At 41.1% G+C, this 15,467-nt stretch overlaps 1 protein-coding gene across 4 annotated transcripts in view; it reads right to left on the reverse strand.

Annotated features, from left to right (window-relative positions):
• The window catches only part of HIPK1 (homeodomain interacting protein kinase 1), a 51,882-nt gene extending 36,957 nt beyond the window's left edge, over window positions 1-14,925 (reverse strand). For 3 of the 4 annotated variants that reach the window (XM_010830769.1, XM_010830768.1, XM_010830771.1), the window contains exons 1-2: window positions 8,596-8,615; window positions 3,965-5,042 (exon numbers count right to left, since the gene is read on the reverse strand). In XM_010830769.1, coding sequence (XP_010829071.1) covers window positions 3,965-5,040 — 1,076 coding nt within the window. In that variant the 5' untranslated portion in view covers window positions 5,041-5,042; window positions 8,596-8,615. Of the gene's footprint in view, window positions 1-3,964; window positions 5,043-8,595; window positions 8,616-14,205 lie in introns of those variants that run through there. The other variant, XM_010830770.1, reaches the window with a different exon arrangement.
• Window positions 14,926-15,467: the final 542 nt, after the last annotated feature.

Here is a 15,467-nt window from a genome sequence, read left to right on the forward strand (position 1 = left end):
TCCTAAAGGAAATCAGTCCTGAATATACATTGGAAGGACTGATGCTGAAGCTGAAACGCCAATACTTTGGCCACCTGATGCAAAGAGCTGACTCATTTGAAAAGACCCTGATGCTGGGAGGGATTGGGGGCTGGAGGAGAAGGGGATGACAGAGGATGAAATGGCTGGATGGCATCACTGACTCAATGGGCATGAGTTTGAGTAAACTCTGAAGCTGGTGATGGACAGGGAGGCCTGGCGTGCTGCAGTCTATGGGGTCGCAAAGAGTCAGACACGACTGAGCTGAACTGAACTCAAACTGAAAATATGCTTTCCTTATCTAGACCTTGTCCTTCCATACATAATAAAGTGATCTCAGCTCTAAATAAAGGCCAGCTGGCCTGTTCAAAATGGAACAGCATTGAGCTGTAAGTATGGCAAACCTTTGTGTCTAAAACCCAAGCCCCAAAGACAGCAACTTTTCTTGGAATTAATCTATATTTATACTTACAGTAGGTTAGGAAATAAAGTATTTTCATCTAGCCACACCTATGGCCAACAAAAAAAGCACAGTGGCAAAAACTTATGTCAACTGATAGTATTCTGGCATGTTATCAGCAAGGTGAAGCAATGTGAACTAAAAGTGGGGCCAGGGGAAGGCTGGCTCTGGAGCCAGAATGCTCCACTAGTCAAAAGGATTACAGAGAATTTTTCTGAAAAGACAACAGGGTAAGGATTTAATGGACTCTAATAAAGCAACAATGCAACATGAAGAGGACCACTGTGGATAAAATTAATGATAAAAAAGGAATCCCTGAGCTGCTATTCCCCTTGCCTTAGGCCCACCATCAAGTATTACTGTGATATAGCTTTATAAAACTATAAAAAGAAAAGATAAAAATAGACAAGGTGGACTGGAAGACAATACTGTTGAGATATCGGTACTATACAAGATGATTTGCAGATTCAGTGTGATCCCTATCAAACACCAAGGAGTTTTTTTCAGAAACAGAAAAATCCATCCTAAAATTCATATAGCATTTCAGGAGACTCCAAATAGCCAAAACAATTCTGAAAGAAAATAAAACCAGAGGTCTCACACTTTCTGATTTCAAAACTTATTACAAAGCTACAAGTAGTCAAAAAAGCATGGTACTGGCATAAAGACAGACATTTAGAACAATGGAACAGAACAGACAGCCCATAAATAAACCCTCATATTTATGGTCAGAGGATTCTGACAAGAGTGTCAAGACCATTCAATGGAGAAAGGACAGTCTTTTCAGCAAATGGTGCTGGAAAAACTGAATAATCACATGCAGAAGAATAAAACTGGGCCCATACTTCATACCATACAAAAATTAACCCAAAATGGATCACAACCCTAACTATAAGAGCTAAAGCTATTCAAAGAAAACACAGGGGAAAAGCTTCATGACATTGGCTTGGCAATGATTTCTTGGATATGATACCAAAAGTACAAAGCAACAGCAACAAAAAAGACAAAATTCATCAAAATTTAAACCTTTTGTGCAAATGACACTATCAAAAAGGTGAAAAGGAAACCCCACTGAATGGGAGAAAATGTCTGCAAATCATGTATCTGACCAGGCATTAATACCCAGAGTATATAAAGAACACTTACAACTCAACAACAACAACAAAAGAAAAACAATCCAATTCAAAAATGGACAAAGGACTTGTCCAAAGAAGATGGCCCAAAAGCACATGAAATGATATTAATCATCACTAATTATTAGGGAAATACAAATCAAAACTATCTGAGATATCATTTCACATACATAAGGATGGCTATTATCCAAAAAAAAGAGGGAGAGAGAAAGAAAATAACAACTGTTAGTATGTGGAGAAATTGGAATCCCCATGCACGGCTGGTGGGAATAAAAAATCATGCAGTGGCTGAGGAAAAGTTTAGTGGTTCCTCAGCTTAAGTAATTACCATATGAACCAGCAACTCTAATTGTAGTTTTATACCCCCAAAAAAGTGAAAACACGGACTCAAACACTTGAATATGAATGTTCATTACACCATTATTCACAATAGCCAAAAATGTAGAAACAATCCAAGTATTCATCAACAGATGAAAGATAAGTCAAATGTGGTATATACATGCAATGAAATACTCAGTCCTGAAAAGGAATGAAATTCTAATACATGCTACAGAATTTCAGAGATTAACCTTGACGACATTATGCTAAGTGAAGTAAGTCAGACCCAAAGGACAAATACTGTTTGATTCCACTTATCTGCAATATCTAGAACAGACAAATTCACAGAGACAGAAAATCAGACAGAGGTAACTGGGGTGGCGGGTGTAGGAGGATAAGAGTAGTTACTGCTTAATGGTTACAGAGTTTCTGTTTTGAGCGATAAAAAAAATTTGGAGGGACTTCCCTGGTGGTCCAGCCATTAAGAACCTGCCTGCCAATGCAGGGGACATGGGTTCCATCCCTGGTGGGGGAACTAAGATTCCATGTGTGTTTGTGTGTGTGCGAGTGCAAGCTTAGTTGCTCAGTCATGTCTGACTCTTTGTGACCCCACTGACTGTAGCCCGCCAGGCTCCTCTGTCCATGGAATTCTCCAGGCAAGAATACTAAAGTGGGTTGCCATTCCCTTCTCCAGGGGATCTTCCCAACCTAGGGATCAAACCCAGGCCTCCTGCATTGCAGGCAGATTCTTTACGGTCTGAGTCCAGTGCAGATCACATGCACCTCGGGGCACCTAAGCCCAGGTGCCACAACTAATGAACCCACACACTGCAACTGGAGAAAAGCCCAAGCAACTATGAAGAGCCCGCCTGCCACAATGAAGATCCAGCAGAGCCAGAAAACAAAATTCAGAAGCGGATAGCGGGGAAGGCTACAGGGCACTGTGTAGGCACTGCATAACACCGAACGGTACGTGTTAAAGAGCTAAACTTCCTTTTGGGTAGGTTTTACCACAATCAGAAAAACAAAAAATATATAGATGGCGTATTTTCTGAATCCCTGCACAGGTTAAAATATCCTTGTATTTTTTTCACATGTAATATAAAATTCTTAGTTCAGAATTTCTATTCCCTCAAAATTTATTAGCCAAACATAAAACTTGACAAAACTTATTTTGGGGGTTATCTTTATTACTGTTTCACTTCTTGACTGGGTGTGTGTACAATCTGTTTAATGCATGACCATTAAAATAAATATCAGATTCCCTAAAATTAATTAATAACTAGACAGATAAATGAGGTACTGAGAAATAAAAATTCATATAAAGATTTTCTCCTTTCAGTAATGCTCCTTGATTATAGTACAGACAAAATTCTGTATACTAGCATTTAAGTTCTGTTCCAATAATTACTATGTATTGAAAAGGTAGCTTTATTAGAAGTATCAATATGGAAATATAAATCACTGAAGTATAAAGTGCTTGGGTCAAGGCCATTTTAGGATAACCAAATGAGTTCATGTGCAAATAAATTCAAAGACCTATGGAGAATATTAAAACAAGAAGAGATCTTAGCAATCATCTAATCCAATTCTATTATGCAAGAGAGAAAACGTAAAATAATAAAAGGATGCTACAGTTAAAACTTGGAATTATTCCAAGGCATCTCACCTGCCAAGACTGGAACCTGGAAAAAATAGCAGCATATGGCCCAAATTCATCACAATTAAGTAAATATCTTATATATTTAAAGATACTTTAAAATGGGAAGATTATGTATAAAGGTAGCAAGAAGGAACCAGATGCTAGAATAATTCAACCAGGAACAAATTTCAGAATCAGACTGAATTAATTTTCTAGAGCTAAAATTTCAGAAATAAAATAATGTTACGTACAGGGAATAAAGTGAAATATATTACCCTATTCTGTGCTGAAATCTGTAAATAGTTCATTGTTATATGTAGCCCTTTGTAGTACATGCTAAATATAAAAACAGATCTCTAGTTTAAGACATATTGTTTAGCATCTGCCACTTGCCTGTAGTAACGCGACTGTAAGTAGGTTGAGCACACAGCTTTGGAAACGTGACTAGCAGAACCAAAGTCAATGACCTTCACTCGGTAGGGCTGGCGCACTGGATCAACCAGCATTATGTTTTCAGGCTTAAGGTCAGCATGAATTAGACCAAGGCTCTTGAGCTTCATCAGGGCAGTGGCCACCTGCTGCAAGATTGGCCTGATGTACTTGAGTGGCAGTGGACTAAACTTGTTCTGCTTTAGAAAATCATATAAGTTCTGTTCCAGCATCTCGAACACAAGGCAGGTATGATTCTTATGCTGAAAGCACTCATAAGAACGGACAAAATTATACTCATCAGCATTTTCACTGCTTAGGCGGGAAAGGATGCTCACTTCAATCTGTCCCTGTCTGGCATAGGAGGGGTGGTTCTTCAAGATTTTAATAGCCACAATTTCCTTGGTGCTCCGCTTCCAGCACTTAGCCACCTGTCCAAATGTTCCCCGGCCTAGGAACTCCAAGACTTCATAGCTGTTTGTCATAGAGCAAAGGATCTCATGCTGGACCAGCTGGTAATCCCCTTCTCCGCTGGAGCTGCTACTCTTTGTGGTGACAGTGGTGGTCGTGGCAGCAGCACCCACCACAGTCCTGTTTTGCAGCATGAGAGGGGGATGTTCTTCTATGATTTGCACGCTACCGTTGCTGTCAACTTCCTCACTTTTTCTTTTCAATCCACATTTTTGATATGGCTCAAGCAAAGAAACGTTGCTTCTGTGAGTCAGGGTCTGGCTGCTTTGGAAGGTTGATGTAGCAGCACTCGCCGAGCTATCAGCAGCTGTTACAACAATGTGCTCCACTGCAGGAGCTGGGAGGAGCAGGCCTTGGTCGTAAGCAGGGATGTTGAAATTTGCTACCTGGTGAGAGGAGTTGGCTTGCCCTTGTGTGGCTGGGAGGGTTTTGCTGTGGGTATAATATTTGTCGTTGCTGCTCTGTCCAGAAACATCCCAGCCAGAGGGCTCTATTTTCAGCTTCTTCGCACTGCAGAAGGCACTCGACGACACTGATGGGGGGGAAAACACCTGCAGCTGTGATGCCATACCTACATTGAGAAAGAGGAAGAGGAATTAAGCCCTTAATTTTATACAACTCCTCACTTAGTACAGTAGAAAATTTTCAGTTCAGAAAAACCCACAAGTAAATGTGTATCTGGCTGACGTTTTATTTTATACATTTTCCAAAACCTGTTGCCCATTAAAGAAGGATAAACTTTTTGGTCTAATTACACATCCTGAATCACTCTTTGAGACTCAGCAATAATAGGGACAGATTGTTAAAGAGTATGAACATCTATGATGGTTTATAAAATAAAAACATCAATAATAATGCCTTAGATGACTGATCATCTACTATGCACCAAGAGGTAGTCTAAGCACTTCAAACACATTAATTCTCACCACAACCTTTGGAAAAGGATACTATCCTTACTTCCACTCTACAGATGAGGAAACTAAGGCAGAGAGTGGTTACAGTAATTTGCCCCAAATAAGACAGCTCTTAAGTGCAGGACTAGAATTCAAAACCAAGCTCTTTGGCCTCAGAGTTTATTCCACAGCTCTGTCTTCATTGGAGAAGGCAATGGCACCCCACTCCAGCACTCTTGCCTGGAAAATCCCATGGACGGAGGAGCCTGGTGGGCTGCAGTCCATGGGGCCGCTAAGAGTCAGACAGGACTGAGCGACTTCACTTTCACTTTTCACCTTCATGTATTGGAGAAGGAAACCACTCCAGTGGTTTCCCACTGGCAACCCACTCCAGTGTCCTTGCCTGGAGAATCCCAGGGACAGGGAAGACTGGTGGGCTGCCGTCTATGGGGTCGCACAGAGTCGGACACGACTGAAGCGACTTAGCAGCACCACCAGCAGCTGTCTTCATTCCTGTCCTAATTAGCTTTTTAATCAATTATTTAAATTTAGACATAGATGGTATATAATAACTATAAAATTCATAGATGAATCAAATTTGGGCAGGATACTCAATATTGCTAAGTAACAGGTCCAAAAGGATCACCAAGAACAGAAACCATAAAGTAAACCTAGCTGATGACATTTAACACAAATACAGACTTCCTACTTAGGTCTGAAATCTGGCTAGCACAAAACACAAGAATAAGAGATACAAGGTTAAGCAGGAGCATATATGAAAAACACACTTTTGTTAGCAAGAGAAATCCCATGTAATAATGTTCCTCTCTCCTCAAAAGCGAATTCAATCTTAAACTATATTCACAGAAAAAGTAGTGTCCAGAATGTGGCAGACAATAGCTCTGTCCACTGCACGGTAAAAGGACCACTGATAAACCGACCAGAAGAAAGTAATCAGGATGAGGTGACACCTAGAGAGGATCTTCTGAAGAACCTTGGGGAAATCATCCTTAGAAAAATATGGGGAAAGGTAACAAGAATTGCCCACTTATATACAGACACCTCTAGCTCAATAAGCCCAAAGACTAATTACAAATTTGGACTAATTTGGACTTTTGACTAAAGTCCAAACGTGGCACTGTGGTAAAGAATCTGCCTGCTAATGCAGGAGACATGAGATGTGGGTTCCATCCCTGGGTCGAGAAGATCCCCTGGAGAAGGGCATGGCAACCCATTCTAGTGTTCTTGCCTGGAAAATTCCATGGACAGAAGAGCCTGGCAGACTACAGTCCGTAAGGCTGCAAAGAGTCAGACACAACGAGCACAAATGTCCAGTTGACTGAGCATACAAACCATTTCATATTTATCTTCTCCCTTCTCAGTTATATAACCCTCAGATGCCTCAGGGCTCATACTAATCCTCCTTCTTTTGTTTCCCTCTTTTTACTACTTTCCAGCATTATTTATGTTTCTCTATTTGTAAATGTTCTCTAACCCAGACTCCCCTCTTCAGCTCCAAATCCTTATTTCACACTTCGATCTGGATCCCTTAGAGACATCTCAACTCAACATGCCCCAAATGCTACTTTCTAAGACGTCCACAGCCAGTTTTTTTACCTCGACTGAGAGACACTACCACACATCCAATATCTCAAGCAGAAATCAAGGTGGCAAGGAGTCTCTGTTTCCTAATCTACAAAATGGTGACAGCAATACCTATATTATGGGGCTCTTCTGAGAATTAAATGATTTAATACAGAGGACAGGCTTAGTGTCTAGAACTCATTTAATATTATTATCCTGACTCATTCCCCTCCCTTTCTACCCTCTCTTAATCCCCATGTCTAATCTATAACCAAATCTTATCACTCCATCTCCTAAGTGAAGTGAAGTGAAGTCAGTCCTGTCCGACTCTTTACGACCCCATAAACTGTAGCCTACAAGGCTCCTCTGTCCATGGAGTTTTCCAGGCAAGAGTACTGGAGTGGGTTGCCATTTCCTTCTCCAGGGGATCTTCCCGACCCAGGGATGGAACCCAGGTTTCCCGCATTGCAGGTAGACGCTTTACCCTCTGAGGGTGGCTTCCCAGGGAAGCCACCAGGACCCCACCTCCTAAGCGTATTTCAAATCAGCCATTTTTCTCTACCCTTATTGGAACCTTTGTAGTGCAAACTGCCAGGAGACTCCAAACTCATCTTGAATGCACTCAGGGAATCTTTGTTTTTAAACCATGTAGACTGGAAGATTACTCTTTCTTAACTATCTCCTTCCTTCCGCCTCCAGGGTCTTTCATTGCTTTAGATAAAGTAAAAAATCCTCAACCTGTCTTAAAAAGCTCCTCCCAAATCTGGCTGCTGTCTTACAAAATCTCCTCACTTCAATTGCTCTACCACTCCAGCCATGCTGCCCTTTTTGCATTTTTTGGGAGGCCCTCTAGTATGTTGGGAGACTTTCTGTTAGGAAAACTGTTTCTTCTCTCTCACAAACTCTGTCACCACTGCATTCCCACAGCATGCTGTTCCTACCTTATGACATTAAATTACTTATTTATTTATAAGTTATACTCTCAGGTCCTGTAAAAGTTCCATGAGCGCAGGGACGGTACCTGTCTTGCTCTTTAGCTTATGTCACCAGAATGTGCCACACACTCTGGCGATATACAGACACTCAGTATCTGCTGCTTGATTTGACCACTGCCAGCCAACCTCATTTCCACTCCCTACTGCTTGTGCTAAACTCCAGGATACTCAAATGCTTGTTCTGTTTTGGCTTTTTGACATCCCTCTCTTTTAGCTGTGCTGTCCTTTCGATAATGGGGGAAGTCTCCCCTCTAGTATAGACTGTAGCTTTATTAGTCATAAGAGAATAAACACACATACATGGAAAGGAAGGAAACATGGCAAAGGGATGTTACAGAACATAAAAAAGCAAAGTGTGTGTTTCTGTGTGCCTGAATGTAGCTAAAAACCATCTGTACTGGACCAAAGAGCTGAAAGGAAGAACCTCAACCTTTAATTTCTAAAATGCTGTCTGGATTTACTTTCAACAAGAGTTTCCATAATTTATAAGAACCTTGAAGAGAAAAAAAAGTGTAAATTAAAACAACATTATTGCAATTTAACTCCTAGGTTACAAATTCACAAATCATCTTGTTCCACCTATATCACTGGCATAATACCAAACTATAATAAAACAAAAACTAAAATCAAGTAGTGCCTTTACAAAACTTACCTATTAATATATGAAAAAATAACATCATAAAATCAAACATTTTTGAAATTGGCCTGGAAAATCCCATGGACAGAGGAGCCTGGTGGGCTGTGGTCCATGGGGTCGCTAAGAGTCGGACACGACTGAGTGACTTCACTTTCACTTTTCGCTTTCATGGTTGGAGAAGGAAATGGCAACCCACTCCAGTGTTCTTGCCTGGAGAGTCCCGGGGACAGCGGAGCCAGGTGGGCTGCCGTCTATGGGGTCACACAGAGTCGGACACGACTGAAGTGACTTAGCAGTAGCAGCAGCAGTTCCATCATATATTTGCTAAATCTTTTAGCACAACCTTCTTATACCTGAAAGTGAAAAAGTGAAAGTGAAGTCACTCAGTCGTGTCTGACTCTTGGCAACCCCATGGACTGTAGCCTATCAGGCTCTGTCCATGGGATTTTCAGGCAAGGGTACTGGAGTGGGTTGCCATTTCCTTCTCCAGCGGATCTTCCAGGGATTGAACTCGGGTCTCCCGCATTGCAGGCAGATGCTTTACCAACTGAGCCACCAGGGAAGCTTCTTGTACCTAAGAGTATTGTAAAACTACCTGAATTCAAAATTTGCAGTTTGTAGCTATGTTAGGAATATGGAGGTTTAAAGTAATAACACTGAAAAGAATTCATGAAATATAACAACAAATTTTTAAAGTATGGTCATAACTAGACACTTTGTAAAAATATTCTATTTACCAGAGCAATGTAATGACAACTTGTCACCCAATGAACTAAATAACAGATACTGATGGCTTCAAATTCACACTGAGCATTGCAAAAAGTACAAGTTCTAAGAAACTGTTCTGAAAGTTCAAGTATATAAATGAATATAATTCTCATCCAGTAAGACAAATTTAAGTCCACCCATAGGGAAACAACAACCCACAATTTCAGTGGCCTCCCCCTCCCCCACCCCTGGCAAGGGTCTGTGACACTGCAGTCAACAGTCTGCCACCCAGAACTCTTATAGTGTGGGTGACATTCATCCTGACCTCAACTAGCACTATGTGGGGGAAAAAAAAACAGAATCAAAACTGCCTAGAAAAATCTACACTCTTACTTACCATTTGAAACTCAGCTAAAAACAGCCAGCTCTAGACACAAAATACTATGTCCCACAAAATTTGCTTTGCAAATGGGGAGACACTTTTCTTCCTAGGCTGAGACTTCCCAAACAAAACTATGCAACAGGATTAACATCTGTGGAAAATTTACTATGTATCACACTCTGTTGAGCATATTATACATATTTTCAATTCACATGAGAACTGCTCCCAATAAATTAAAAGCTAACTTCCTGAAAATGCTGCACCTCTTGACTCTAGCAGTAAACTAGTCTTTGCATTTCAAACCTGATTTTCCAAGGATTTAACTATCTAAATATAATGACAAACTTGCCCACTGAATTAATCCCAAACCAGAACTGGTAGCCAAAAGGCTACTGGTACTTGTATGTATTACTAAAAAGAGAATTGAGTCTTGCTAAGATCCAAGCCGGAAAAGACAATGGCACCCCAGTCCAGTACTCTTGCCTGGAAAATCCCATGGACGGAGGAGCCTGGTAGGCTGCAGTCCATGGGGTCACTACGAGTCGGACACGACTGAGCAACTTCATTTTCACTTTTCACTTTTCCGAAGTGGAGAAGGAAATGGTAACCCACTCCAGTATTCTGGCCTGGAGAATCCCAGGGACGGAGGAGCCTGGTAGGCTGCCGTCTATGGGGTCGCACAGAGTCGGACATGACTGAAGCGACTTAGCAGCAGGATCCAAGGCTATCAAAAACAGTCAAATTAACAGCTTCCCCCCTCCCTCCCATGGGCACATCTATTTGACAATATTAATGGGGTGCCCGACCTCAGGGGCAGGATTCCCTGGTGGCTCAGTGTACAGAATCGCCTGCCAGTGCAGGAGACACAGGTTCATTCCCTGGGTGGGGAAGATCCCCTGCAGAAGTAAATGGCAACCCACTCCAGTATTCTTGCCTGGAAAATCCCAAGGACAGAAGAGCCTGGCGGGCTACAGACCATGCACAGAGTCGAAGAAGTGCTGGACATGACTTAGCAACTAAGCAACAACCACTACCATCCTATGGGCACTACAGGTAGATAAGTGAAAAGTGAAACTGTTAGTTGCTCAGTTGTGTCAGACTTTGTGACTCCATCTTCTGTAGCCTGCCAGGCTCCTCTGTCCATGGAATTCTCCAAGCAAGGTTTCTCAAGTGGGTTGCCATTTCCTTCTCCAGGGAATCTTCCTGACCCAGGGATCGAACCCCAGTCTCCTGCATTGCTGGCAGATTCTTTACCCATTGAGCCACCAGGAAAGCCCACAGGTAGATAATCTTACCATAAAGAATTCAGATATTATAATTATGAATGAAACTGCTGGGTATGACAATCAAAGTAACCATTGGTCAATGTTTTGCCTAGTCTTCAGTAACTTCCTTCTTCTCCCTGAGACACCAATAAATTCCCAACTCTTTTACTTGATGCCACCTTTGTCTTTTTGATACAATTTAACAATTGGTTAACTAAATAACTGTAAAATCAGTACTACATACTGATTTCTCCCTCTAGAACTTGTCCTCAGCTGCCGTGTACACAGATGTACATATTCTCCAGTACACTGATACAGAAAGAGTATTCAGTGGGTAAATAAGAATACAAATTCTGTAAAAAAAGGTAAGACTGGGAAGAAAACTCTTCCACTGGAACACCAAATATCTCTCACTCCACCCCTACTGTACACCCTGCACTGCTTGCTTCAACTGCCTAACCTGTCTCCCCTAATGGTACTCTTTGGCCTTCTTTTTAAGCTCCCTTCTCCAATTCATTCTTCACCTTACAATCAAAGCTTTTACAAATGCATATCTATGTCCCATTTAAAATTTTAGAATAAAGTCCAAAATCTCTAATTTAGATTGTCAGGCTTTGTAAGCTCTGGACCCTGACTATTTTGTAGCCTCATTTCACTAGACTCTTTCCCGCAGCACTCCCTTTTCCAGTAGTTCTAAATATCTCTGGTCTAAACTTGACTTCTGCCTCAGTTCCTTCACACATAACATTGTCTCTCTAAATTTCATTCTACCCTCTCGGTTAGCCTTCTTTTAACTACCACTTATCCTTTCAGCCTCTACTTAAAGCTCATGTTTTCTGTGTGGCACAAGACTGTTGGTCTGGATTATAGTTTAGTCTCTCCTCCACCCCATGCACAAAGCCAGACTCCATTTACCAGTCCCTCTCTCCAATACAAAGTGATACACGAGCCTTTATAGCGTTCTCTTCCTTTTCCACCAAGAGGAACCCATGAAGACCCAGTTTCTGCCATGAGACAACACTCGAGGGAGGGCAGAGCAGCAAGATGGAAAGAACACGGGTACCTGAATGATCATATAGAGCAGAGTCCCCTGCCCATCAAAAAGGAGCAGAAGAAAGACCCAAAAAGGAAAACAAGGGCCAGAACACATACTGACTTGTGGGCCACTCTGGATTTTTATTTTAAGTATGACTATTTGAAATTATTTATTTAAAAGTTAACTTCTAAAAAAAAAAAAGTTGACTTCCCTTCTGAACTGCAAGTTCTAAGAGGGCAATTGTCAATAGCAGAGTATCATCTTCCTTTGTATCACCAGCATCAATCACAATGGATGGAATACAGCATGTGTCAAATGTTTGATAGAATGAATGACTATAAAGAGACCATGTTATTTCTCCATATATAAAGGGATCTCAGAAGTCATTCTCACTAAATTAGAGAAATACACATGATAAAAATTACAGCCTCTTGTCTACAAGAGAATACTTTTCTAAGTATAGTAATACAGAAGAAAAAAATAACCTTGAAGCCCTGAGGACACTATTTGAATCAAAGTTCCCCACCCCCTTTCCTGTAGCACTTCCTTCATATGGAACCATGTGAAAGGAGCCAGTTCCCCAACCAGTATGCAAAAACAGGCTGTGGAATAGTGGTGTTAGCTGACAAAGTAGTAACTCTACAATTCTATGTAATTGCCAGCCATTTAGACCAATTTTGGAATATTTTGGTAAACTGGCTGAGGTGCTTTCCTTCTAGGGAAGAAATTTTTTTCCTAAATTTCAATAGCTCTCTTAGATTTATCTGGAATGACGAACCTAAAGCAACAGAACAAAAGAAAAGTAGGTTTTTCTGGTGTTTAGTAAAATGGTACCTAGTATGTGCACAGGACAGTCTATAAGATCTATAAAGTTTACAATAAAGAAAGCTATACCTCAGTTTCTATCATAAGAAAAATGACAGATTAACAAAGCATAGGCCAATATGAAACACGAACACTAAGAGAGGACCTTTAGCCAGAAAGGGTCTAAGGAAAATAGGACTCAAGTAAGGTAACAACAGTCTGACAGATGGAAAGCAGATGAAGGTCTTACAGATGAGAGCTAACTTGAGCAAGTATTCCAGGGGATATGGAAAAATGAAAAACTGTTTAGAGTATTTGAGTGGAGAAGACACTGGCAAAAAAAAGTACAGGGATTCTTACAGCTAAAATAGACCTTTAAAGACCCTTTCTAAAACACCCTAATTCCAAGATGAGAAAAAGTAGACCCAAGAAAGCCACACAAGTTTTACCCAGAGCTAATGAGCAGTAATGCTGTCAAAAAATTCAGGTTTTCTGATTCTTTTTCATTAAGCACGGTGGGAAAGCATTGTCCCAGGCACCCTTAAAGAAGGGTGCCAAAGAAGCCAAAAGAAATGCACCTAAGTTTCCCTATCTTCAAAGAACTTAAAATGTTGCTTAGTTGATGTGACACATAAAAAGAAAAATATAAAAACAGGATGTAAAATTTTTTTAAGTGTCAAATTATGCTCTACAAAAATACATAAGGTATTTAGGGAGTTGGGAGATTGGAAACAAAAAATAAAAACAAAAAAGGAACCGAAAAGCAAATCAATTACTGTTGAAGTGGTACTTGAAAGAAAAATTATTTTGATGACTTCTGTTCAGAATGGCATTAAATTTAAGGGAAGAAACTGCTGCTGCTGCTAAGTCACATCAGTCGTGTCCAACTCTGTGCGACCCCATAGTGGGGAGGAATTAATAACTGTAACTTTAAAAATTATGGATTGCTTTATACAGTCATGAAAATAAAAGGGCCGATCAGGAAGTTCATGTTTGCAAAATTACCTCAAATTACAAAAGAACCAGTTACAATATATAACTAACAAGTTGCACAAGTTCCAAGTGTAAGAAGTTCATAAGGCAGGTTTGGCTCACTGATTTCTACCAACAGAACCAATGACTAAGCTGTGCTTATGAAAACCAAACCACAGAAAAAAAGAATTCTATTTTCCAGACAATTGTGGATGCTGAGATTATCTTTTTTTTTTTCCCTGTTAGTAGAAAGTTCTGGTTTGGTTTTCAATCTCAAGTTACCAATCAACTTGCTCTGCAATCCATAAAACTACAATGTCCAGATAGGATAAAGATATCACCAGCTAAAGTCTTATTACTAACCAGAGTCAGTATATTTACAAGATCGCATTCACCATTTTACTGGTAAGATGCTTTACTGGCCTGCCTGCCTCCAGTTGCAACCACAAGTACATTACCAAAATATTCTTCAAGCCAGGGAACAGTGTCTTAAAGTCAATGATATCCTTCTTCACACCATCATACCAGTTCTACAACACAGAACCCGGAGATTATTACATGTATCTCCAAAATCACCAGCTGCATTAACAACTATATAAAATGACCTGTTAGTATATTTTTTAGATGTTTTACAGAAAGCTTTAGACCTACATATGAAAAAGAGCTGGTAATGATTTGCATTCTCTATAATCTTAAAAAAAAAAAAACTACACTACAGACCAGGAATCAAAAATAGCTTTACACAAACAAGAACAAAATTGTAGGTTTTGCTGAGGGCATCAGCCACTTAATTTAACCCCATTTCACCAGGAGCAGGAAGCCATGCTGCTGTTTTCATCAGTTACTAGGAAACAAATAAGATAAAGGAAGGATTGGGCAGAAGAGTCTATAGCTGAAATTAACAATTTGATACAGTGACTGAAAATTCCCAAAGGAAAAAAGCACCTAGAGCTGCCTCAAAAAGAGAATCTGCAACATAATCAATGGTTTAATTGGAAAAAAGACACACTCGAGCTTGGGGCTGTTTTTTCCCCCCCTTCTCTAGCCCCTCCTCCCTTCCCCCACCTAAACAGGAAAGAAAGCGCGCCCAGCGTAAACACAGGCCAAACCTTACGGTTTGTCACCACAACAAACTGGAGGTTAGACCAGTGCTCTTGGAGACTGAGTCCCTGGTCTCGGTTGCTAGGCACAAAAACGGCCTCCTTCCCACAGACCTGTGAACACCGGGGCGGCGGTGGGGGTGGGGGGCTGGGGCGCGGAGGCTCACCCAAGAGTTTTGGTGGTTTCCTCCCACCCCACCCCCCAGACTTTTTTTTTTTTTAACGAAAGCTTTGGTAAAGTGGCGACAAACAGCAAAAGTTTCCCTTTGAGCCAGACTTCTAGATCTACCTAACACAGATATACATTTAGGTTGGCCGGTCCCACGTAGTCTCCACCACCATCACGATTTATCAAGCTAACGATTAAAGAACACAAGCGGAGAGGATAGGAGGGCTTCCACACCCACCCCGCCGCCGCCGTCCGTTCCAGACACCGCTTCCTTGTCCCCAACAGCACAGATAGCCCCAAACCAAGGCGCTAAGCAGAGCTGTGAAATTCACACGCGCAAGCCATACACTGGGAACCGGCCACGACACCCGAGGAAAAACCGGCCGGGTGAGGAGACGCCAGGAGGCCCCCTGTCATCTGAGGACAACAACACGCCCAGGAGAGAAGTGGC

Source organism: Bison bison, unplaced genomic scaffold (assembly GCF_000754665.1).
Source record: "Bison bison bison isolate TAMUID 2011002044 unplaced genomic scaffold, Bison_UMD1.0 scf7180017864519, whole genome shotgun sequence".
NCBI lineage: Eukaryota > Metazoa > Chordata > Mammalia > Artiodactyla > Bovidae > Bison > Bison bison.